Raw genomic sequence first — 25,211 nt, forward strand, 5'->3', positions numbered from 1 at the left:
AAGGGGTTTTAGACTGAAAGGTAGGGCCTCATTTTCTGGAGAGTCATATAGGGGTTGATAAACAGTGGCCCAAGGGCCAAGTCTAGTCTGCTGCTGTTTCTATGGATAAAGTTTTATTGGGATCTACTAACTAGCCTTTTACAGAAAATATTTGCTGATTCCTGCTCTAAAACATTGTCTCCCTGCCTGCACTAATACTACCTTGATAGCATTTCCTCTCACATGTTCTGAGTTGGTTCTTTGCATCCCTGAACCCCTGGCTTGGCTTTTTTGCAGTCCCTATCATTGCCAGTGCTCCACATGGGATCATCCTCTTCACAGGATGCTTCCTCACCCATCACAGACCCACACAGTGCCACGCGTGGACCTCTAGGCCTCATGTGCCAGTACCACACCCTGCTCATGTCTTGGCACACAGTTAAGTGTACCTTTGAAAAAAAAAAATTTTATGTGCATTTTTATGAGAAAAAGTATTTTTTATTACAGATGTTGCCTCAAAGAAAATGAACTGTTAAGAATGGCTTTGAAGATGTCAGCTCCTGACTTCTGCCAAACCCCCAAAGTGTGGGTGGGGGCATCACTAATATATGTGCCCTCAGTCCTCTGCTGGGTCTTGGGGCTGTTCCAGGATCTCTGTGACCTCTCTTTGCCCACAGTGGTTTTCCTTTGCCTCTTCACATCAGCTGTTTCCTTACTTCCCACCCATGATCTATCCATCAGGCAGATGGTGTAATCCTGCTCAGAACCTGCCAGAGTTCCATTAGGGCAGGCATTTCTTTTAAAAGTCTGAAAATTGTCATTTATAACTATATTTTGCAAACTGTAATGTGCTACATAAACGTAAGGAAGTATTGTTGATTTTGGTTTTCCTGTCATTTCAAGAGCCTTACCAGTGGAGAGTACTTTTTCCAGTGTTTGCCTTATACTTGTGTAATATGCAGATATGAGGGTCTCTAAGAGAAAAAACATTTGTGGTCAGGCATACAGAGACAGAAGATTTAAGTTGAGACTCAGATTTGTTACCGCAAACTAATGTTTTCCAGGCAGGAGTGTAGCAGTGAGAACTCTTAACAATCCCCAGTGATTCTGTTTCAGGACAGCTCCAGGGAAACAGGTGACCAGGGTGTGAGTGTTCACCTGTACACTTAAGAATTCAGGACAAAACCCAAAAGCAGACACACAGAGAGAAATTAAGAAAAAAAGAAGCTTATTTACAAAGGCAGGTGGGGGTGTGGGAGGTGTGGAGAAAGAGTAAAAGAGAGAGAGAGACGTTAATTGGCCAATACACAGTCAAATACCATCTGTCCTGCCAACAAGAGGTACCAGGGTGCAAGTCCGGGCTGCAGAAGCCAGATCTCCCAGGTCCACTGAGTTGTTATATACCAAACATGGAAGCTTTTATCCACCTTTATTTCCCAGTAGCTCCCCACTCAGGAAGTCCTATTCACGATCCACTGGAACCTGTAGTTCAAAGTGGCTAATCTGTACGTGGGATTGGGAAAAATGGTACCTCCTCTTAACAGAGGCATAGATGTAACAATTCCAATGTGTGATAGAGTTTGGGAACTTCCAAATTAAGGCCTTTTTTTACCATGTCAGTAAAAAACTAGACAATTTGGCATGAATTCTGCTTTGGGGTTGTAGTGTGTGACAAGATACGTAATTCACAGTAAAGTAAACCATAAATCCTTCCCTCTTCATTAGAGAGGTTTTAGGATTTTAAGGGTGCAGAGGGAAGTGGGCAGCAGGATTGATTATCAAGTGAACCTCCTGGAGCATGCTTCAGGGGCAGCCTAAGGGACAAGTCCACCCCCACCTTCTCAGGGGACATTTGGCTATCTCTAAAGACACTACATTTAAGTTGTCTCAAACAGGGAAAGGGAATAATGCTACTGGCACCTAGCAGTAGAAGCCAGCAATGCTATGGAACATCCCACAACACACAGGACAGTCATCCATAGGAGAAAACTGCACTGTCCAAAATGCCAGTAGCTCTGAGCTTCAGAAATGCTAGTCTAATGGGACCTCCCCCTCCTTATATGACTTGGATTGACTTGCCTTGAATTGGAAGATGTGCTGTTACATTGATTTCATTGTCCCTAGCTTTTATGGGAATGGAATTTTAACCATTACTGACAAGCATTGCAAAAAAAAAAGAGCTTTCATTTATTTGGAAATTGCTTCTTTTCTACTTTTAAATTGTTAATGATTCCTAAAACTGCAACAGAATTGTCCCTAAGCACCTGTTTCTTCCCCAGGGGTCAGTAGATTGTGAACCATAATAGTTCTTACTGTCTCTTCCTTCCACCCCCCCCACCCCCTGGAGCAACTCTGAGGTTAATGCATGCAAAGTACTGAGAACTGGATCAGCCATGGTTGATTAGGAGTGCTCAATAAATGTTAGCCATTGTCTGCCTGCATATTCATGGCACAGAAACAGAAATTAATTCCTTTGGTAAGAAAATGGAACTCTATGAAAATTCTCCAATTAAAAAGCAAACCCTACTCATGGCGTATTGTAGATTAAATGCCTGAGCCACCTTAAAGTCTAAAAAAAGCAAACCCCGAAGTGGATTCTTCCTTTTAGGGTCACTGGAAAAAAATCTTCAAATCAAAATTGTCTGTAAAACATAGCCTTTTCTTTGAAATTCACAGCAATTAGCTGTAACTAGCATGACATGAGTGCTGAGGTTTGTCCATGAAAGTATTTTAAGACATTAGCGTGCACTAACTAGCAGTTGGCACTTAATGACAGTCTTTATTGTCTACCTAATTGGAAGGAAGCTCAGAACATGGAGTAATCTGCCTGCTAATGAGATACTGAGTTTGATTAAAGCGTGTGGGCCTGAGACATCTCATTATTGGACCTCAAAGCATCAATGCATGATGTTTTCCTACCTTATCTTCCTCCCCTGGAAAATCAAATGAAATAAGTATTCCACAGAAAGAGAAATAATCCAAGACATGTTCTTTTTGCCTACGTTTTTTGTTTCTCATCCCTATTAAGCTTTTTTCTGTTAAGAGGATGCAATCAGTACATGGAACACAATTCTCTGTTGCAAAGAGAAAAAAATAATCAATTTTTTCCAACAGGATGGAAAGACAGCAGAAGATCTTGCTAAATCAGAACAGCATGAACATGTAGCAGCTCTCCTTGCAAAACTCCGAAAGGTGAGAAATTCTGCTTCTCAGTCCGAAACTGTCTGTTTTTTTGTGGCAAATTCTGTCTTTTCCCTTTTAAACCCTAAGAGTGAAGATAATGAGGCTTTGGTCAGACAAGTGCTACCAAAAAGCATCAGTTCCTGTCCTGTGGTTTGCATATCAATTTGCATAAATGCATAAGCTACCGGCCCAGTTTCTTCTTTTGTATTAGGATGTGGGAATTGTTTATATTCTTTACCATTGCTGTGCATGATTTCTTTCCTCTCTGTAATAACACTTCCCGTCACTCTCCATAAAGTAGAGAATTGAGAAACCAACTCTCAATTCCTGTCATTAATGTTTGAGTTCCAAGGTATCATGTATGCCCCAGTTGAGTACACATCATTGCTCTGAGATTTATGGAAAGATGACAGAAAGAAGTTGTGCCAGTGTGCCTTTTCAATACCAGTATGTCTAGAGACTCTAAAATAGTCACATCCTTTAGACATGGAACTCTGTGTTTGGGAATATATCCTAAATGACTAAAAGAAATGTAGTTGGGATGAGGGGCAGGGGAAGTTTTATGCACAAAGATGTTCACTGGAAACATCATATGGCCAACAATAATGTTTAATAAATTGTCATACAGCATATAGCATAGAGTTTTTGACCATTAAAATAGTTTTGAAGAGGTTTTAGTAACAGAAGTTTAATGCTTAGGATGTCCTTGGGCTTCAGAGCAGATGATAAATAATATACACATTATAACCCAATTCTTTTTTTAATGCAGAAAGTAAATGTAAACAATAGTGTTTTTTGGATTTTGCAATTGTAATTATTTTCTTTGAACATTACTGTGTTTTTCCAAATTTCCTACAATAATCACATAATTATTTTTCAAAAAGTAAAGTCTATTGAAATAAAAAAAGCAACTCAGTTGATTTTTTTAAGAGCTCATTGAAAAGGTATTGTCCAAAATAAGCTCTGGGTGCCTTGGCATGCCACAGTGTTTCTGCCTTATAAATTAAAAAGTGCCTGAGAGAGGGATGATAATGTCTTAACCCTCAGAGCTATGGAGAGTTTGAATTTTCACAGTGGCCCCAGGGTGCTGGATGAAGGGGATGAGGAGAGAACACAATGATGGGAATATTTTGTTTCTCAGTGCTTAGGGTTGAACTGGGGGGGAGGAGGATATAATGCATTTTCACACCTTGGTGCTTTGAGGTCTCTGAACTGGCCATTAAGGTTTAGGCAGAAGTTGGGATTTCTGCCTCTGCAGGGTTTCAATCTCTCCTTTGCTTTGGGGATTACAGAAAGAGATCAGTTTGGAAAAATATCTCCACCCACATTCTTATGGTAAATATGTAAGTAAACTGGGCTAGCAGTCTTCCATTCTGTACCTACATGGACTGCCTTATCTGGAACAAGAATTTGGATTAGAAAAACAAAAGAAACTTTTGTTTACAAGTAAAAGGAATGGGGGGTGGAACCTGACAGTCATTGTCAACAGATCAAGATTTTTCACATAAAGTTTCCTGATCTTTAAATTCACCTAACATAAGTGATACATCTGGGCCTCTCTGGTGGTGCAGTAGTTAAAGACACAACACTGTCAAGCTACCACCAGCCCCTGAAGCACAAGTTCGATCCCACATGGCAAAGCAAACCTCTCCTGTCTTGCCGCTGCTCCCCTCAGCAGTGTATTTCATCTGCCTGTTCTGCTCCCCACTCTGTCTCTAGTGAATTCTCTCACCACCCCCACACCTCTTGCCTACACCTCAGTTCTTGTATGCACAAATAAATAAATCTAAATTTATTTAGATCAGTTTGGGAAAATGTATCTTTAATAAATAAATAAAAATAAAGTGCTACACCTGCCTAATAACACAATTCCAAGTCAAATTGGTGCAGAGACCATGAATTTGCAACCTCTGACTTTTGCTGGATTTTATAGTAGTGAGCCCTGCATTTGAGTGTAATCTTATGTCTATACAAAGTGTCACAATATAAGGTCAGTTTTAAATTGGTTTCCCCACCATACCATCCATCGATAATGAAAGTGAAAAGAAACTGAGGTGAAATCTGGCCTTTCCACAGACTCAGTGAGCACCCATTTTTACTGTTAATTTTCTGTTTTTATACTAGATTTTATTGCAGTCCACTGGTTAAAAGAAGCATTTTGTTAGGTTTAATACCTTATCAGGCATATAATCTTGCTGGGTGTGGGATTCACAGATTTCCTAAAGTCCACAGAAGTGGATTTTAACCCACCCATCAGTCCCAGTGCCAACTTTTGAGCAACATCCTCATCCTTAAGGACACAGGGCACGACACAGTGCTTCTCCCAGCGGCAGCACTGGGGAAAATCCAGTTCCACATTTTTCTTGGTTGTAGTGCTGTTTACCTTCCCAGAAACACTTGAGAGTGATACCGGAATTGTCAGGCCTAGTCTCCCAGCCAAGAACGGATCCCAGGCTCCAGGGGCAGCGCTGAGCCCCGGCCACTAGACCCCCATGGGTTGGTGTCTCACGAAGCCACAGCAGGAACTTCGCAGACTCTCAGGCAAGCAAGCAAAAAGAGACAGGTTTGTTTAGAGGAAGAAAAAGTTTATTAAGGAGAAAAAGAGCAGAAATAAAGTGGGACTCCCAGGCCAGGAAAACAGGCCTGGGAGGGGCAAGGAAGCCAAAGTAGAGTCGTGTCTCAGGGAATATATACCTTCCTTCCCTCATTATTCTAAAGCTCCACCAGTCTCTTTGTGCTTGGTTAGTTTTTGGCTGTCTCACTTAATTTGTTACTGAGTGGGGGATCTTCACATTCCTTATCTAGCAGGTCCATTTGTTGCATCTTTATCTTTATGGCCTAGTCCTCCGGGTGAGCATCTCTACACTTTATCTTTATCACCTGAAGAAAACCAGGACCATCGTTAACAATATTGTCCGTGGTCCTGGGATGTTTGTTTTTCCCAGTGGAATTGGCTACATTCCCTTGGTTGTCCTTATCTCTGAAGCTTCCCTAAATTCTTCAGAGGTCCCCTCCTGCACTGTCCCTGAAACTGCCTAATAACCCTAGCATGCCCTGTGTCTCAAGAGGACAGTGACAAAGGTGCAGCCAACTTATCTTTAGGCAGAAACCAGCTGTGAAGCTCTGCTCTCTAGTCATCAGATGGGCCACTGCAGGTGATCAGACTATTCCTTGATAGTGCTGTTTCGTGGCCCATCCCCCCCCTTAGAAATGGTCCTTCCCTTTATTTAAAAACAGATTGCAAAACTGGGTGCAAGCTTGCATATCCATTACAATGACAGGTCTGAAACAATGAATAAATGCCCGGGACAAACACATGAAGGGGCAGTACCCAGACCCAAAGTCTCCACAGTGGCAGTTGCATTGGATTGCTGGAGTGAATAACTCCTGCTCCTTTCATCTGATTCTCAGATTTTCTGCAACATGTTTGTATTACTTTTAAAATTAGAACTCTATTTTTTTTATTTTTGGTTTTTTAATTTTGTATATTTTTTACATCATTTTTCATTTTTGTACAATGTATGCATTTTCATCTTAGTTATAGTCACCCTACAATTTCGCTCCCTCCCTCACCTTGTTTTGATCCTACTCCCTCCCCGACCCCTACTCTAAAGGAAAGGGAGCTTGTCATGGCTCCAGTTCCATGTGCCTCAGGGAAGGAAGGCTGACTGTTTTCCTGCCTAGAATATTGAAACTGTAACAGGGTGGTCCCCAGGAAAGGGGGAGGTTCCCTGCCCCACCCAAGGAAGGGTGGAGCTGAGCAGGAAGAGGAGAAGCTGAAGAGACTGAGGAAGGAAGCAGGATGGAGCCAGGAGACCTGGAGGAGGGGCATGGAGCCTAGAGACACCTGAAGAAACTGCGCTTGTCTTTGGGTTGTGGACTGGGTGACACAAACTTTTGTGCTCGTCCAGCTTGGGATTTCCTTTATTTTCTTCCTCTGATTTTTTGGTGTCTTTGTTTCTTGGTGTCTAGGTTTTAAAGAGGGATGGCAGATGGAATTTAACAATGTCTTGTAATTTATCATGAACCTGTGATTTTTTCCCTAAGGAGAGGTCAAGGCAAAGAAAGTCATTTTAATACCTGTAATTACAGTTATATTTCCCTTAGTGCCCAGAATCCACTAAAAGTTTCCCTCTCATTTTTAAGAGGCAAAATAGATGGTAGTGACTTAGAGTCCAGACTCAGGTGTCAGATAGCCCGAGTGCAAATTCCAGCTCTGCCACTTCCTAGCCAGGTGAACTAGCAAACCGAGTCAGTTCTGTGCTTCCATCTCCCCACTTATCAAGTGGGGTGAGAATAATGGTGGTGAGGGTGGAATGGGGTGATAGAAACAATGCCCCAGGAGCAGCGCCCACGGCAGTTAACGCAGTGTTTGCTGTCATGTCGGTGTCCTGGAAACCCATAAGTCCTGCGGAGACAACAGTGGTTCCTTCCGTTCCCCTCCTTCCCCTGCGCCCCGCCCCAGCCCCAGGAGCATGTATTGGGTGTCAGAGGGTAATGTGGCAGGGTGCCTTTGAGAGTTGTTTTTATTAACAGTCACCGTTTAATCCTTCATTACAGGCAGTGTAATTTTACAGCAAACCTGAAATGGGGATGTTCGTGTTGGAAACTCAGACTCAGAGGTTAAGTAACTAGCTAATTAGTGCAAACTGAGGTCAGACCTGAAATGGAAATGTTTGCTTTCAGTGCTCACTCAGTAGGCTTAGGATTTCTTCAGTGCTGATTGCTCAAAGAAGTGGCCCTTTGCATGAGCTCAGCTAGCCACTCTGGGGGGTGACCCAGAGGCCTTGTTCCTTTCAGCAGAGTCTCTAGACTCTGTGTTCAGTGAGATTGTTACAGGGCAGGGAGAGGAGTAGCCCAAACCCCACAAATCTGCCTATTCTATACAGAGTTCTGCCATCCGTCGCATTAACACAAAACATGAGACTTTAATGGGAAGGAACTTTAATACAATTAGGAAACAATACAGGAAAGGCAAAGAATCTAGTTTCTAAATCAAGCACCCAAAGTTACCCATCCCCTTGTGAGTAAAACTGCATACAAATGGGATTGGCCCCGAGCAAGGCCCCAAAGCCTGCCACAAGTATAAAGGATCTTCCAGTGGGGACCCACAGAAAAGGGTCAGAAACAACCAGACAGGTCAGAAAGGAAAAGAGCAAAATCAAAATCAAGATAAAAGCTGCCATTGTCACTTCCCCACGGGTCTCACCCACATCTGTGTCACCCAGTCCACGACCAAAAGACAAGCACAGTTTGTTCACGTGTCTCTAGGCTCCATGTGCCTCCTCCAGGTCTCCTTCTGGCTCGAACCTGCTTCCTTTCTCAGTCTCCTCTGCAGCTTCTTCTCTCCCTGCTCAGCTCCACCCTCCCTTGGGTGGGGCAGGAAACATGGAACCTCACCCTTTCCTGGGGACCACCCTGTTACAAGAGCAGAAAGAGGTCACTGTTCTCAGAACATTTTAGTATGTTCACATTACAAAAAAGAACTTCCCCTTCTGCTGCCTTCTCTGTTCATCCTACTACTAACCAAGCACAGTTCTGCCCTCCACACCTACCCAAGAACTGGGTTGTTGCTTAGCCAAACCAATTCTTCTGTTATAGGGCAGCCCCAATATTGAACGGGTTGCCTGGCTGTGGGTCCTCACACGTGTGCTTAAAAGGGACTTATTAATACTCCACTACAGGCACACACAAAAGGTTAATAAAAGGTTTATTTACAAGGGAAAAGGAAATAAGGAAAATGTAAAACTCAGGGAGAAAACAGGGAAATAAAGTCTTTAATGCATCCTACCCGAACCGCCGACCTGGAAACCCAAAAAGCACTCTCAGAGCTGGCCGGATGCTGGGAGCTGGCGGAGAGCCAAAATGGGGGACCCCTCCAAAGCCCACGTGTCTGGCTTTATACCAACCTGGCTGCTTAACCCCACCCTCAGGTCCCAGCCACCTTCTCTTTGGTGATGATGGGATTTGGAGTTCCCAGTGTCTTTAGCTTTGGCCTGGGGTGGGGGTGGAGTCCACAAAGCCTGTATGGAATTAGCTTTAGGACATCCTTTCCCCCTAACACTTCTAGAAAAAAGGAGTTATTATGACAGAAAAGGAGAGCGTTTAACTTTACTTTAGCATCCATTTTTACTATCACCAAAATTTCATTATCTGATTTAAAAATATTAGTTTCAGGGGTGCTGGGGACTTGCCTTATATTATTTTGTTTGATTGTCCTTATCAGATTTTCCATAAGTTGATCTTGAAAGTCTTTTCCTAAACCTAAGACTAGACAGTGAAGAAAAATGTCCAGAAATATTTTGGAAAATAGGTCAAAGTGGAAGTTTGCCCAGAATTTAAAATTCACCACAAGTAAAGTGCATTTGCATAATTAAGAGTTGCATCTCCATCCCTGCTGAGTCTAATTACATCCTGCCAAGAGGGAAAAGTTAGGTCACCTCTCCCTCCTCTTATCTGCCTTTGTCAGATTGTCAATGGTCTTCCCTATCAATCTGCTGGTGTTTAGGCAGCTTTGCTGATGAGAAAGTGATAGCTAAATTGCCAGGGGCCTGAAGGTGTGGTAAGAAAAGAAACTGGAAACCCAGATTCATCAGGGCTTCTAAGCACAATACACTTAACCAACATTTGTTTAAAAGTTATTCACGTGTCTCCCATGTAACAAGAACTGTTTAGAGAGACCACAGTGATTAAAACAAGCAACACTCAGCCAGTAAACAATTAATAAGAAAATATCAGAGAGGGAAAGCGGGGGTGGGGGGGTTGGCAAACAAATAGCCTAGGAGCCAAAGCCAGCCCACTAGCTGTTTTTGTAAATAAAGTCCTATTGGAACACAGACACACCCTTCATTTACTACTCTCTCTGCTTTGTTCTGGATCCGTGGTGGCCCCAGCAAAGATTACCTGACTGTGTAGAAAGGTTTGTTGTCACACACTGCAATGGGGAGGGGGGAGGAGAAGAGGGATTGGGGTCAGAAAAAGGGAGTGGGAATTGTATGGGGAATATAACCAAAATGAAAATGCATACATTATGCAAAAATGAAAAATGTAAGAATTATATAAAATAAAATAATTTATATAAAAAAGAAAGGTTTGATGTCACAGCTATAAGTGACAATGTCCTCAGGGAGGGGGCTTCAAATAGGATGAAGTTGAGGGGACGTGGGGGAGGGAGTGGCAGCCACTTTCTGCTGTTGGTCTCTGTGATGGTGACATTTAAACACCTGAAGAACAAGAAAGCAGGCCCTCCCCCGTGGCGCAGCGGGTTAAACAAGCACTGTGAAGTTGTCCACAGCCTCCGCAGCACGGGTTCAATTCCCAGCGCTGCTCTGTCTCTGGTGAATCTTCTCACCCTCCCATGCCTCTGGCCTGTACCCCAGCTCTTTTATAAAAAGTAAAATAAATCTTAAAAAAAAAAAAAAAAAAGAACAAGAAAGCACAGCCAGCCAGAGGAGCAGGGAGGTAGAGGAAACAGTGGGAGCAAGGAGCCGGAGGCAGTGAAGAATAGTGGTGTTCAAGGAAAGAGACCAAAAAGGAGGGGCAACCAGGCTGGCACCTGGACTGGAGCACTGTGGTCGAAGTGGAGAATGTTGCCCAAGGAGACCTACTCAGAGATGCAAGCCCGCCAACAGCTCTTCATAGGAGACTGGGTTTTGTCCAGGTGTGCTAAGCATGTGGATTAGGTTTTAGGAATTTCCGCTAACTGTTCTATACAGAGAAACCAGACACCAGAAGGTGATCTTGGCGGCCACACAAGATACAGTATTGCTTAGAAGAGAGTTGTCTAGGCTCAAAGGCAGAACAAAAATGGAGGCTCACATTCCTATGTAAATATTTCAAGTACCTGGTTAAAGCCAGCAAATTGAGAAATATCCTACCTGCAAGCCTCTCCTCCCCACACACACCCCCCATTTATGACCACCTGGAAGGCCTGGTTCTGTTTAGAATTCTGATTCTTCCAGGATCCCTGCTGTGATTCCCTCCTCTTCCCAACCACAGCAATCCTGCATGTGAACGACTCATACCACAGCCCAGACTGCACGTGTGTGTACCAGCCATACCTGCTGGCTTTGACCTGGGGTGGAGGGTGTTCTGGGCACAAGAAACGCACATAGGCGAACAGGTCAAAGAATGACTCCCCCAGTAGTGTTAGGCAGCAAGGGCCTAGCCAGCCTGGGCTTTGTGACCAGTGTGGGTGCAGGGTGGTCCCAGCCCCCTGATAAGTGTACCTTGCTTGGGCTATTTGCTCCTTCTGTAAAGAAGTTGATGTTCTACCATCTGTAGAACTCACTGAGAATAATCTCATTATCTTCCTTCAGCTCTCTCTGCATTAAAACCCTAGTTGGCCTTGAAGAGTAGCCACATTTGGTTTATGAAAACTGCCTCCAGCCCAGTTTTGCTGTGCCATCTAGTGGCGAGAGGCCGTCGTGAGGAGCGAGGTGATTTCCTTAGAAGGGACTCTGCATTCCTTCTTTTCCTTGCCTTTCAGGATAAAGGCAGAATCTGTCAATCTTGATGGAGAAAGTGGTTTCCTGATTTATTTATTTATCTCCCCAAAGACAAGTACAGCCCAGCAGTTTCTGTGAGAGGAAAGTATCAGGTGCATGCAAGAGTGCGAAGGCCCTGGGCATGGGGGAGATGGCCTGTGGGTCTTTTTCCCCCAACTTGGCCTTGGAATGCCTTTTCTCACCTCCCACCCTTTAATCCCCACTTGAAAGTGGAGAAGGTGTATATTCTTTAATCCAGAATGAGGATATCATAAAAGCCAAACTCTTAAGTCCAATAAAGTAGTATTTTCCTGGACAAGACAAAATTTCTTACAGAGTTACTATTCAAGAAACAAACAATTCTGAGATGAGCAAGCACAGGCTCAAACTGTGTCTGTGATAAAGAATTAAATCTCCCTTTTCCCTCTGCAGCTCCCTCAGGACATTAGAGACAACTGGCATGGGTCAGTAATCAACTCATGTGCTCAGAAAAAATTAGGAGCTGAAATAAGTTGTGCCCTTTGTCCATGAAATTCAGAGCAGGGAGGGCCACCTCTCATTCCACTGTTTTTGGGCAACAGTGACTAATAAATCTTAATTCAAATTGATATGTTCCCCTGGCAAGAGTGCACTGGAGGCCTTGCACTGACTGAAGTGACTTCTGAGTGGAAAGAACTGGAAATGCCCTGCTTGGATAGTCTCAGTGCCCCCAACTCGCCCAGCACGTCCTGCTTTGAGATTCTGCACTTAAAGTGCCAATATTTGTCCATCCCTTTCTCTCCCTACTTTGGAGAAACTCAACCCCTTCCTTTCAGAGGCCAGGAGTGGTGGAAAATCTCTAGAGCTGAGTTCTGCCTTTGCCTTGTCCTTTGCCTTCACTTCTTTGAACCTTAGATTCTTCATCTGAAAGAGAAAACAACCACATGAATCACAAAGGCAACTTCTGAGGTTTAAGTAAGAAATGTACAGGAAAGCACAGGAGAGCTAGGAGATGTCACACACCTGGACGGTCCTGTTACAGACTGAAAATACACCTGCCGCCACTCTTCCAGGGGTTAAAGAGAACAGCCTGTGGCCATGTGCAAAGTGGTGAAACTGAGTATATTCAGGGGGTTGCCCCTGGTTTAGTAACAGGACAGAGATCAGCAAGGGCATCCGGCAAAGATAAGAGGAGATGTTTAGCCAAGGAGCAGGGTGAGCTTCACTGAGTGGAAGAAAAGTCACTGAAAATTCTAATAGGAAACACTAAAGCTCCAAGGCTGCTTTTTAGACCAGCTGCTTTGGATTCTTGTACGGGATGGTTAACCAGGTGCAACTGCAAGGGAAGATAGGAGGAGGCTTGGAGGAAAAAAACAAGGATTTTATATTCGTAGGTCCCAGAGAGACAGGCATGGGGAGAAGGGCCCCAGGGCACTACCTCAGCTAAGTGAGGCAAGGCAGAGAAACCCTCTGTGGCCAGACCCTTTATTGAGGAGCAAGGCAGGGTACTCAGGGGAAGGTGTGTGGTCATGAGCCTGGTGGGTCTGAATGGCATTGAATGACAGTTGGGAAGGTAGAAAACTTATGTCATGGCCCCCTTGTCACACCGGTGCCTTGGGGAGAGCGTCACAGCCTGTTTGTGGGGAGCTTAAGGGAGCAGGAAAATGGGAAGTTCCTGTGTCACCATACACTGACTCCACATGAGTCTCCCTGTGGTAGGTCAGGGGATCAGATACCAAGTATGGGGGATTTTCACTAAACTGACCCAAAAGGGTTCTTACTAAAATTAGACTAACTAGGCCATGTATACAGACTTATGTCATAGACTTGAGAACTCAGAAAAGCCTGGCTAGCTATAGGACAGTCTTCATCACCATGCGCCTCTTCTCTCTGGCCTCCATTTCTGGGGTTATCTCAGTCCTTTGCAGTGCTTTGTCTCTGAGACAAATCTGTGAGAATTTGAGGTTAGAGGAAGAAACCAGAATAGGGAGAACCTCATGTTCTACGGCTTGGTATCCAGACCATGGTTCTGTCCCAAGGTGACCTAAAGTTTTGAACATACATTTAGTGATTTACTCTCCTGAAATAAAATTCATAGGTAACGACAGAGCTACATACAATTCCAGAGGACCCATAGGTTGCTGTACTTGTAATATAACAGACCCCAAAGGAAAATATTTATAGTAAAATATAATGTGTCCGAGTGTGTAATTTCTGGGGCACAGGGCATAAGGAGACAAAATGAAATGCAGCCACTTGGGCCAGCCACAGAATCACTGAATTCAGCACATGCTGTGGATATCCACGGCTGGGGTGGGGATGCACATGGAAGAGCATGCTTACATGGTGTTCAGAAGCGGGGAATGGTAGTCATGTAAGATATTTATTATGCAGCCAATTGATAAAGTAGCTTGTATTCTTAGGAAAGCTCAGTATGTGTTTTTGTTTGTTTGTTTTTTTTTTTTTTAAGATTGATTCATTTATGCATACAAGAGCTGGGGCACAGGCCAGAGATGCAGGAGGGTGAGAGGATCCACCAGAGACAGAGCAGGGAACAGAACAGGCAGATTGACTGAAATACACCACTGAGGGGAGCAGCAGGTGAGACAGGAGAGGTCTGCCTCGCCATGTGGGTTTCTCCCTGGCCGGCTGGGGATCAAACTCATGCTGCAGAGGCTGTGGATTGCTTCATAGTGCGGTACTTAACCCCTTGAGCCACCAGGGAGGCCCTCAGTATGTTTTGTACCTGGACCCCAAAACCCTCTGGGTCATATGTAAAATGCAGTTAAGTCCTAGAATGAGCTCATCATAGCAGATATTGCTTCAATATAAATAACAGGCAGACACTGGAAGTTGTATGGATCCAAGAGAATTCTTACCTCTCTGACACTGTGTATACAGGTGGGGACACCTAGCACCCTGCCAGTAGCGTCCCCAACATTGAGTATTGTCCCCACAGATTTCCAAAATGCCTACTTAGAAAGACAGTGGTGTCACTGTTGAGAAATAGGGGTCACAGTTTCCCAATAAAACATGGAGGTAAGCAATTGGAGCTTTCGGGAGAGTTCAGAGTTTGCTACATGAACTTGTTCAGTCATTAGTGGAAAAGCTAACAGTGGCTCCGCTAGAAAAGAACAGCACCTCCCAGGAATAAGAACTGCAATCAATGGATCTGCCATGTCTGGGATCTCACTGACATAAGGCAAGCACTTCTCGCTGAAGCTCTCTCTCACTGGTCACCTCTAAGTCAAGTGATTAATGCAGCACCTCTTTACTGAGCATCTTCCCTGCCCAGGTGTCGGGAATACCATCTCTGCTCCACACTGGCTCCTGGTCTAGAGGAGAACGTGCCACACAATTACTCTACAGCCTGCTCAGGCCCCTTGGAGAGCCAGTCATGGACCTACACTTTTTGGGGAGGAAACTTCCCGCATTACACCAAGATGGGTCTTTTGACTAGATGAAAATTAACAGGCTAAAGGATCATTCATGGCCGGGGAGAAGGAATTCACCTCAGGCTGAATGCTCTAGCTCCAACTGTTCATCTTTATGAAACTGGGAGCCAGATCAGGGTGATGGAAAGGAGACTGGTGTGTGAGGCCAGGATGGAGACAGGCGGGATGATCTGTGCCCCACAATGTATATCTTGAGATAGGGTCTCTGTGCACACAGAGCACTTTACCAACACCATCCCATAGATGCACTCATGCCATATTTGATGTCCATGGAGTTCACATGACTGTTTCTCCTCATGAACTCAGATCTTGGGTGGTTATAGACCTTCCCATTGCATTCCTGTGACTAGCACGTGAAATGGTCTCAGAAATGTTTATTGAGTGAGTGAATGAATGAATGAATGAGAGTATGTGAGCGTATCTATGAATTACCCAGTATAGAGGACTCCAGCTTTTCCCTGGAGGCTTGAGAAAGGAGGAAATGGAAAGGGTTTCTTGTCCCTCCACAGCACTTAATTTGTACCTCATAATGCTCTCTTTGTGTCACCTGTCCCATCACAGTACCCTAAAGGAACAGAAAACCCTCCACATGCCAAGAAGCAGGTATTCCTGCCCACTAGACAGGGTTGACCCTATTATATTTTCTTTTTACAATTCTGACTTTTATTATAACCACATTTTAAAAAGCAAAAGAAACTGGTGACATCATTTTTTCTCACCACTATCCCTTATACCCCTTTGACCCTTTCCCCCATCCCTCCCTCCCAACCTCAGAAACCTCAGTGTCCACTAAGTATTTTGCTTTGTCAAATTACCCACTACATAAATATCTAATATTTGTCTTTGTCATTCTGACTTGCTTGACTACTTCCATTTTGCTGTAAATGGCAGCATTTCATCTTCCTTATGGCTGAATAGTATTCCATTATGAGGAGATATATATATATATATATATATATATATATGTGGATATACATATATATACATATGTGGATATACATACACACACACACACACACACTCTTACATACCACATCTTCATTATCCAGTCCTCTCAGGGGACACATAGGTTGTTGCCATAACTTGACTATTGTAAATAATGCTGCAATAAACATTATAGAACATATAATTTTTTGAGTAATGGTTTCATAGTCTTTGGAGAGATGTAGGATTTCTGGGTAATACACTATTTCAGTTTTTAGTTTTTTAAGGTAAAGCTAGATTGCTTTCCAGAATGTCTGTGCCAGTTTACAGTCTCATCAACAATGTAAGAGGGCTTATCTTCCTTTGCATCCTTTCCAGCATTTGTTCTTTGGGACATTTGAATATGTGCCATTCTCCTGGATGTGCGATGATATCTCACTGTGGTTCTGACCTGCATCTCCCTTGTTGAAAGTGATGATGAGCTTTTTTCCATCTATCTATTGGTCTTCTGGACCAATTAACCAATTCTTTGGTTAATTGTGTGTGCAAATCTGCACATTAATGATTGGGTTTTTTGTTTTACTGTTAAATAAGTATATAGATACATAGATGGATAGATATAAATATAGATACAGATATATCCTAGATATTAACCCTGTATCAGTTGCATAATATGTGAATAATCGCTCCCATTTAGTAGGATGTCTTTTTTAATCTACATGTATTTTCTTTCATTTTTGTGTAAATAAAAGCTTTTTAGTTTGAGGTAATCCCACTTGTTCATTTTTGGCTCTTATTTTCCTTGCTAAAGGAGCTGATTTTCAAAAAATACCTTTATCATTGACGATATGGCGCATGTCATCTAAGTATTTTATTGTTGCATATCTTACATCTAAATTGTTTATCCATTTGATTCATCATTGTGGGTTAGCGAGTGATCCAGCTTCATTCTTTTCAAGCAAATTTTATCAGGCATTTATAGAACTTAAACCCATCTTTCTCAAATTATATCTAAAAATCCAAGAAGAGGGAATGTGCCCTATCACATTTTATGATGCCAGCATTACCCTAAGATGAAAACCAAAGGCAGCACAAGAAAACTACACACCAATATCCTTGTAAAATAATGATGTGGAAATCCTCAGCAAAATAGGAGCAAATTGAATTGAACAATACATTGGAAGGATTATGCATCAGGATCAAGTGGGATTTACCCCAAAGACACCAGGGTTTGTTAATACGCACAAATCAACCACTATAATATATTTCATCAACAAATGGAACAATTAAAAAAAAAAAGAACAATTGAAATTACATGATAGTAGCAATAGTTGTAGAGAAAACATTTGACAAGATTCAGCACCCATTTATGGTAAGAACTTTTTTTTTTTTAAGATTTATTTATGCATACAAGAACTAGGGTGTAAGACAGAGGTGCAGGGGGTGGGGAGGTGGGGTTAGAGAATTCACCAGAGAGAGTGGGGAGCAGAACAGGCAGATCTACTGAAACACACTACTGAGGGGAGCAGCGGGCAAGACAGGAGAGGTCTGCTGTGCCATTTAGGTCAGCTCCCTGGCCAGGGATCAGACTCAGGCTGTAATGGTTGGCAATAGCTTGATAGCGCTGTTTTTAACCCCTGCGCCACCAGGAAGGCATGATAAGAACTGGGAATAGAAGAAAACATACCTCAGTGTGATAAAGGTCATATGTTATAAACCTATTGCCAAAATATAATGCTAATGGTGAAAAAGTAAAAGCTTTCCTTTTAAGATCAGGAACAAAACAAGGGTGCTCACTGTCATCACTCCTATTTAATTTAATATTAGATGTATTAGCTGGAGTAGTCAGACAACAATGAAAATAAAAGGAATATGTATTGGATAAGAAGTGAAATTAGGGCCTCCCTGGTGGCGCAAGGGATTAAAGACACAGCACTATCAAGTTATTGCCAGCCATTACAACATGAGTCCGATCCCTGGCCAAAGAGATAACCCACATGGCCTAGCAGACCTCTCCTGTCTCAACCACTGCTCTCCTTAGCAGTGTATTTCAGTAGATTCCCCCTGTTCTGCTCCCCACTCTGTCTCTGGTCAATTCTCTCACTCTGCCCCCCCAACCCTACCTCTGGCTTACACCACAGTTCTTGTATACATAAATAAATCTTTTTAAAAAACAAGCGACGGCCTCCCTGGTGGCACAAAGTGTTGGGATGCAACATATGAAGCTGTCTGCAGCACAAGTTCAATACCTGGCTAGCCAGGGAGCTACCCACATGGCACAGCAGACCTCTCCTGACTCACCTACTGCTCCCCTCAGCAGTGTATTTCAGTCAGTCTGCCTGGTTATGTTCCCCATTCTGTCTCTGGTGAATCCTCTCACCCCCAATGCCTCTGGCCTGTATCCTAGTTCTTGTATGCATAAATAAAACTTTAAAAAATAAAAAATAAAAAACAAGTGAAATATTGTTATTTGCAGGCAATTTGATGCTATAAATAGATAGACAACACCAGAAAGCCATAGAAATAATAAATGAATACAACAAAGTGACAGTTACAAAAATCAACATATAAAAATCATTCAAGAACAAACATTGAGTGTACAAGAAGAAAATAATTCCATTCATAATCAAAAAGAGTAAAAAAGCCAGGAATTAACCTAACTGAGGAGGTTTATTATTTACATAATAAAAGCTACAAGATGATATTATAGGATTTAGAGCATGACATAAGGAAATGGAAAGACATCACATGCTCATGGATGGGAACAATCAATATAATCAATAGGACTTCTACCAAAAGCCATATATTGATTTAATGTAATTCCTATTAAAATACCAATGATATTATTCAAAGAGATGCAACAAAAAATATTAAAATTTATATGAAACCAGTAAAGGTCTCAAATAGCTAACACGAATCCTGAGTAAAAAAGGAAAGAAACAGAGGTATCATGTTACCTGACTTTTAAACCATATAGCATAAAGCAAGAGTAATAAACAATAGTATTGGAGAAAAAGAGACACAAGGATCAGTGGAACAGAACAAACTCCAAAAGCCCAGAGATAAATCTAAGCATCTGTCAATATTTACTCTATTGTAGAAGAGCCATAACCATACATGGGAGAAAGGAGAGCCTCTTCAACACATGATGCTGGGAAAATTGGATGGCTACTGGTGAAAGAGTAAAGATGGGTCACTCAAACTCCATGCACAAAAACAAATTCTAAATGGATTAAAGACTTAGATATAGGACCTGCAACAATAAAATACATGGAAGAAAACATTGGCCATACATTTCATGACATCCATAATAAAGATATCTTTAGAGTGTCAATCCCTATGGAAATATAATAAACCACTGTTTCACTTTTAAATTGATCTCTTTTTTTTTAAGATTTATTTGTTAATTTATACAAGCACTGGGTACAGTCAGAAGTGTGGGAGGGTGAGAGAATTCACCAGAGCCAGAGTGTGGAACAGAACAGGCAGACCGATGAAATACACTGCTGAGGGGAGCAGTGGGCGAGCCAGGAGAGGTCTGTTGTGCCATGTGGGAACCTCGCTGGTGGCTGGGGATCAAACCGGTACTGCAGAGGCTGTGGGCAGCTTTGCAGCCCAGCGCTCAACCACTGCGCCACCAGGGGAGGCCCTTAAATTGATCTCTTCATAGGAATCATTCTACCTGATTCATTATGCATTGAAATGCAGTGGAAATCAGCAAGACATGGAAACAGAACAGATTGGGGACTGAGCAGAGAGGAAAGCAGGAAGTGATGCTAATGGGTGTGGTGTTTCCTTTCGGGGTGATAAGCATGCCTGTGATGGTGGGCCAACATTGTAAATGTGGTAAACTCTCTGAATGACACACTGTAGAATGGTTAAAATGGTGAACTGTATTTTATGTGCAACTTACATGAATTTACTTTAAGGGCAGTAGGGACAGAACAAGATGCATCAGCAACATGTGTAAGCATTGAGTACCAGACTCCTGTTACAACATTAAATGTATAGGGATACAGTGTATAGTATGGTGACTATAGTTAGTAATATTGTATTGCATATTTGAAAATTGCTTAGAGAAAAACATTCTTGTCACAAGAAAAAAATGTTATCACAGTGATGTGTGGAGCATATTGTATTGTACACAGTCATTTCACTGTGTACAATATGGAATCATTATGTTGTGTACCTGAAACTGATATATCAATTATATCTCAGTTTTTTTTAAAGATTTATTTATTTATGCATACAAGAACTGGAGTACAGGCCAGAGGTGTAGGGGGTGAAAGGAGTCACCAGAGTGGGGAACAGAAGAGGTCTGCTGCGCCATGTGGGCCCCTCCCTGGCCGGGGTTTGAACTTGTGCTGCAGTGACTGCGGGTAGCTTCATAGGTTGCATCTTAACCCCTTGCCCACCAGGGAGGCCCTACCTCAGTTGTTTTTTAAGAATAAAAGGAAAAACTTGCAGACTGGAAGGAAGTAGCCCAGAGCCTCAGAACCTTGTGAATGAGCTTCTCTATCCTGTGACTAACAGACCCTCTGTTATCTGTGTGCAGGATACACACCGAGGTCTCTTTATCCAGCAACTGCGACCCACGCAGAACCTCCAGCCGAGAATCAAACTAAAGCTGTTTGGCCACTCAGGGTCTGGGAAGACCACACTGGTAGAGTCTCTGAAGTGTGGGCTGCTAAGGAGCTTCTTCAGAAGACGCCGGCCCAGACTCTCTTCCACCAACTCCACCAGATTCCCACCTTCACCCCTGGTTTCCAAGCCAGCAGGTAGACCCTTCCACACAGGCCCCTGTCTCTCTAGTAGGTGGTTGCTTTTCTATTCTCTCAAATCAGGTCTAACCCTGCTGTGGGTCTTGTGTCCACCTGAGTATTACAGACTGTCCGATGATAGCAAGGAAAGGGCCTCACTGAAACCACAGAATCACAGAGGCCCTCCACGGCAACTGCAAAGAGCAGAATTGTTGTGTTCTTCTTGGCAACTCTGCCTTTAAAGTCACAGAGACCTGGGACTAACACAGGTTCCAGATAAACAGATTGAATATCGGCCCCCAGGATGGGTCATCACCCCTTATACTTTCTTCCTTCCATGCTGCAGACCCAGTCTGTAAGGTGAGAACATAGAACAGTAAAATGGATTCAGGCGGATGCACCACGTCTGCACGTCTTGAAGTTGTTTGGTGGTTCCATGAGGCTCATTAATGGCTTGCATGGTTGTTCCTTCTGCTCAGACAGGGCCCTCCTTGAGAAGTAGCCTTCCCCATCTTCCTCAGATGCAGTCCTGAGTGCATTCACACCAGGACCACAGCAGCTCTGCTCCTCCTTCTCCAGGGAGGAACACCGGCTGTAAGCAAGAGGAAGTCACACAGCCAGGGCTGTTAAGTCTCTTGAACTCCTGTCCAGCATGAGGGAATTGACTTTGCAAAGTTAAGAATAAAAACCTTCAAAGAGTTTCCTAAATATTGTCAGAGACAGAAACAGAGAAGGATTTAGAATATTTTTAAGTCCTCTTGGGTATGAATATTACGCCCCAGGAACTCACGAGATAGGCTGACTAGTGACATCAGGTGACAGATGGATCCTTAGGGAGGCAGGGATTTTATCTGGTGCTCACCCTTCAGGCTTCAGAAGTAGCATTTCCATTCATCTTCCTTCTGGTCAATTTTCTACATCTGAAAGAATTTGCAAGAATCTTGATAAAATGAGGCTCAGGCTGGCATTGTATGCATGCCTCTCCGAGTGTAACACCGTTCCTCAGCCGGTGCTTGGAGAGACTTAGATCATGGGATGCAGTGACAGAAGATTCTCTCGAGGGTGCTGCATGCTAATTCCCAGTTGCAGTCAGCATAGAAGCCACAGGTTTTTGGGGAGGCAGCTTCTTTTGTTCTCTTAGCCACTCTCAGTTCAGAGCTGCCTTCCTCAATTGGACCCTTAAATTTCTATGTAAAAGTCACTGGTTAGCAGGGGCCAAGCATTTCTGAAAGGACTGTTAGGAGATAAAGACTGCTCTTCCTTATATCCCATCCAACCTCAATTTCTTCTTGAGCCCATTGCCTCAGAGGATGCTGGCTTTACTACTAGAAGCAGATGAGAATCTAATCTCATTATTCTCAGTTCTGCTGTCTTAGGTTATTTTCCTAGAAGAAAGACCACATGGGGGGTGTGAAAACTGAAGAAAGTAATAAAGGCTGGTAGACATGGGAAAAAACATGGGGACCCAGTGGTCCGGTTGCTGCTCCCTGGGAGAGAAAACTAACACTCACATGGTTGGGAAGTGTGAAGGCGTGTTGTGAACCTGTCTCAGAGAGAAGTAACACCAAATTCAGAAACACAGGTGTCTGCCAAAGGCAGAGAGTATCACCCTGGCAAGTGACCATGTTTACTGGAGTGTGGGGGAAGAGAAGGAAAAAAATTAAAGATAGCTGCCAATATGTAAAAAGCAGAGATTTTTACCTAAAAAGTTGGGGTTTTGGTTTCTTTTGAAAACTTGGAGGTTCTGTCCATACTGGGTTTGTACATCTCCCTGGTGCTGATTGGGGGGAGAAGGTGACTGCCTCATAGTGAGGATCTACATTTTACCCCATCTCAACTCTATCCCCAACTCAAATCAGATAAAACAGAGATTGAGCTAGAATCTCTCATGCCAACATGTGAAGGTTTCCTTTGTATTGTATTAGGTTGTGTGACCCCTGGGCTAAGGTCACTTGTCTTCAGTGACCACCACCAGAGGAAGCATGTCTGGTTAAAACCAGACAGCCTCAGTGACTAGGCAAGGTTGGAAGAGATGTGGGACCCCAGGGGTGCCCATGTTGCTTAGTTGCCAGTGGCACATTGCTCTAAGGGGTAGTGGATAAATAGTTCCTGAAAGAGAAAAGTGCAGTAAAATGTGCACCTGTGTGAGGTCCAAAGAGCTAGGAACTGTGCCTGCAGGCTCTGTAGCAGGCCCTCCTCATGCACAAGCAGAGTCAGTGCTCCCTGTGCCCAGGAGTTGCCAGTAGGAGGCAGCATCAGGCAACGTGGTCCTGGCCGTCCCTGACCTGCCATCTCACCAGTTACTTCCTGACCCTCAAAAAACTGTCAAGGATTTCCTTGGAAAAGCAGAGCATCACACAAATGTGTGGTGCCATGAGGACCAGCTGAGGGAAACAAGGTAGGGGACAGGGACGTACTGCAGAGAACACAGGGGCCGCAGGAGAGTAGACAGAGCAACATTTCTTTGTTAAACACTCTAGGAAAAGCACCCTGAAGCATGACCTACACAGGGCAGATCTGTTTCCAGAAACATTATCATTGTCACTCTATAGGGGCACTGCCATGCTTCTGGGGTCACGCTTTGCTATGTCCTAGGCCAGTGTTCTGGACACCCACGAACTCTGTTGAAGGGCCAGGACTTTTTTTTGCCACGAGAGAGGACCACTGGAAGTATTTATATGTCTGCTAGCAGGAAGGTGGTTTTCCTTTAGAATCCTGGTCCTTTGCGCTGCCACCCCGTGAAATGCTGGGAGACTCCAGACTGAACAAGCAGCCGGAAGCAGACCTGGTGGCGAGGGTGGATCGTGGTCACCGTTACCTGTAGCTGCTGAGTGCTGATCAACCCCTCACTGCCTGTCTGGCTGCCACACACCTGCACACTCTGTTGTAGTGTTGAATTGTATTTCTGTAGCAGGAAGGAAATGCCTGGTGCCAGTCAGGGGGTGGGTTTCCAGGAGGAGCTGAGGTGGCTGTGGGCTTCTCTCACTTGAGAGGGCCAGAGGGAAGGAGGACTGACCAGGGTGCAAGAAGTGCCTTCTTCCTCAGGCTCTACCACTCTTCACCACCAGAGGGCAGTAGTTAGCAAATGCTTTTCCTTCTATGGTTGCAATTGTGTTTCCTATGAAGTTACTGTCTTACTAACACTATATACAAACCCTGTCCAGCCCCGTTATTCTCCAACTAAAACTGTTATTGAAGTTATTGAAGGATAGGAAGACCTATCCTTTATCAACTGAATCTAGTCCCTTGGCAAGCAGGTGTCCACTGAGCCTTAAGACAGGTTTTATTCCTGAAGATGTTTGTCATGGATTCAGGTTTTACCGCACAGGGAAATGGATAAACCTATTTTGGGGAAACCCATAACTTTTGTCAGACTCAGGCTAACAATCTGCAAAGAAATAAACTGAAATGTCAGTCAGATTGGCTGCCTACCCTGCCCTAGGACTTCAGGTGAACAAGTCTGGGGAGTGCCAAGGTGATGCTTCTACTTCTGATCTGGAGTTGAGTCATTTTGTTTTCTTTAAATTTGTGTTTGCCAAGTTTTCTACTTTTATAATCAGGGGAAAATATGCTTTTAAAAATAACTCTTCCCACTTTTCTCCTCCTCATTCCCCTCACTTGTCAATGGGGGAGGGACAGTAGGAATGGTGGTGTTCAGTCTGATATCTTTGTCTTTACACAAAGGCTTATCTTTATATTTGGATCAACAATTTTAATGTCAGGTGACCCAGGCAAAATGTTCATTTCTTTGCTACCTCACAGTGTCTATCACTATTAACTGTGAGCCTCGAGGGTATGGTTCAGCTCACGAGTCCCTCCCCTAATAAACTTATGAAGTTCCCATTTAGGGCTGCCCAAAGCCCTATCCCCAAGCAGACAGACTCACCCTGCCTTCATCCTTCACAGCCCTTGTGGGGAGACGGCCAAGCCAATGGCAATGTGATAGTAACCTCAGCAATCCTTCCTGGGCTCTGTGGCTAGAAACAGGGGGTACAAAATGTGTGATTCAGCTGTGGACAGCTTCACAGCGCTGCGCTCAACCCGCTGCGCCACCAGGGAGGCCCTATTTATGTCATTTTTTAAACTAATACCTTTTTAAAGTTTACTAGCATTCATTGATTTGAAAATGAAATGGTTCACATTCTTAACTGTGAATGGAAAACCTATAGTGGGATCATCATGCAAATGAATGCAATGAGTAGCCAACAGTATGCCTGCAATCTAGATATATAGTGTTGCCCACTCCCTCTTTATTAAAATGGAGACTGTGTAAGGATTGGAGAGATGCTAAAGATAATGCCATAAATTGAAATTTGCCAAGAGAAATTGAAAGATCTTCAAGGAAATTTGTAAAAGGAATAAAATTCTCACTGTATGATTCAGCATTATTTAGCCATGACTGCTACTAAAATCATTTTGCATTCAACTTACAGCAACATATAATC

General features: G+C 43.4%; 1 protein-coding gene across 1 annotated transcript in view; it reads left to right on the top strand.

The window, feature by feature from the left end:
• DAPK1 (death associated protein kinase 1) overlaps window positions 1-25,211 on the top strand; it is a gene marked incomplete at both ends in the record, with an annotated part of 208,491 nt that overhangs the window by 163,629 nt on the left and 19,651 nt on the right. Inside the window, 2 exons of the mRNA XM_084239244.1 lie at window positions 3,094-3,171; window positions 20,562-20,784. Coding sequence (XP_084095370.1) covers window positions 3,094-3,171; window positions 20,562-20,784 — 301 coding nt within the window. The remainder of the gene's footprint in view (window positions 1-3,093; window positions 3,172-20,561; window positions 20,785-25,211) is intronic.

The sequence above is a fragment of the Talpa europaea genome, assembly GCF_964194135.1.
Source record: "Talpa europaea genome assembly, chromosome: 7".
NCBI lineage: Eukaryota > Metazoa > Chordata > Mammalia > Eulipotyphla > Talpidae > Talpa > Talpa europaea.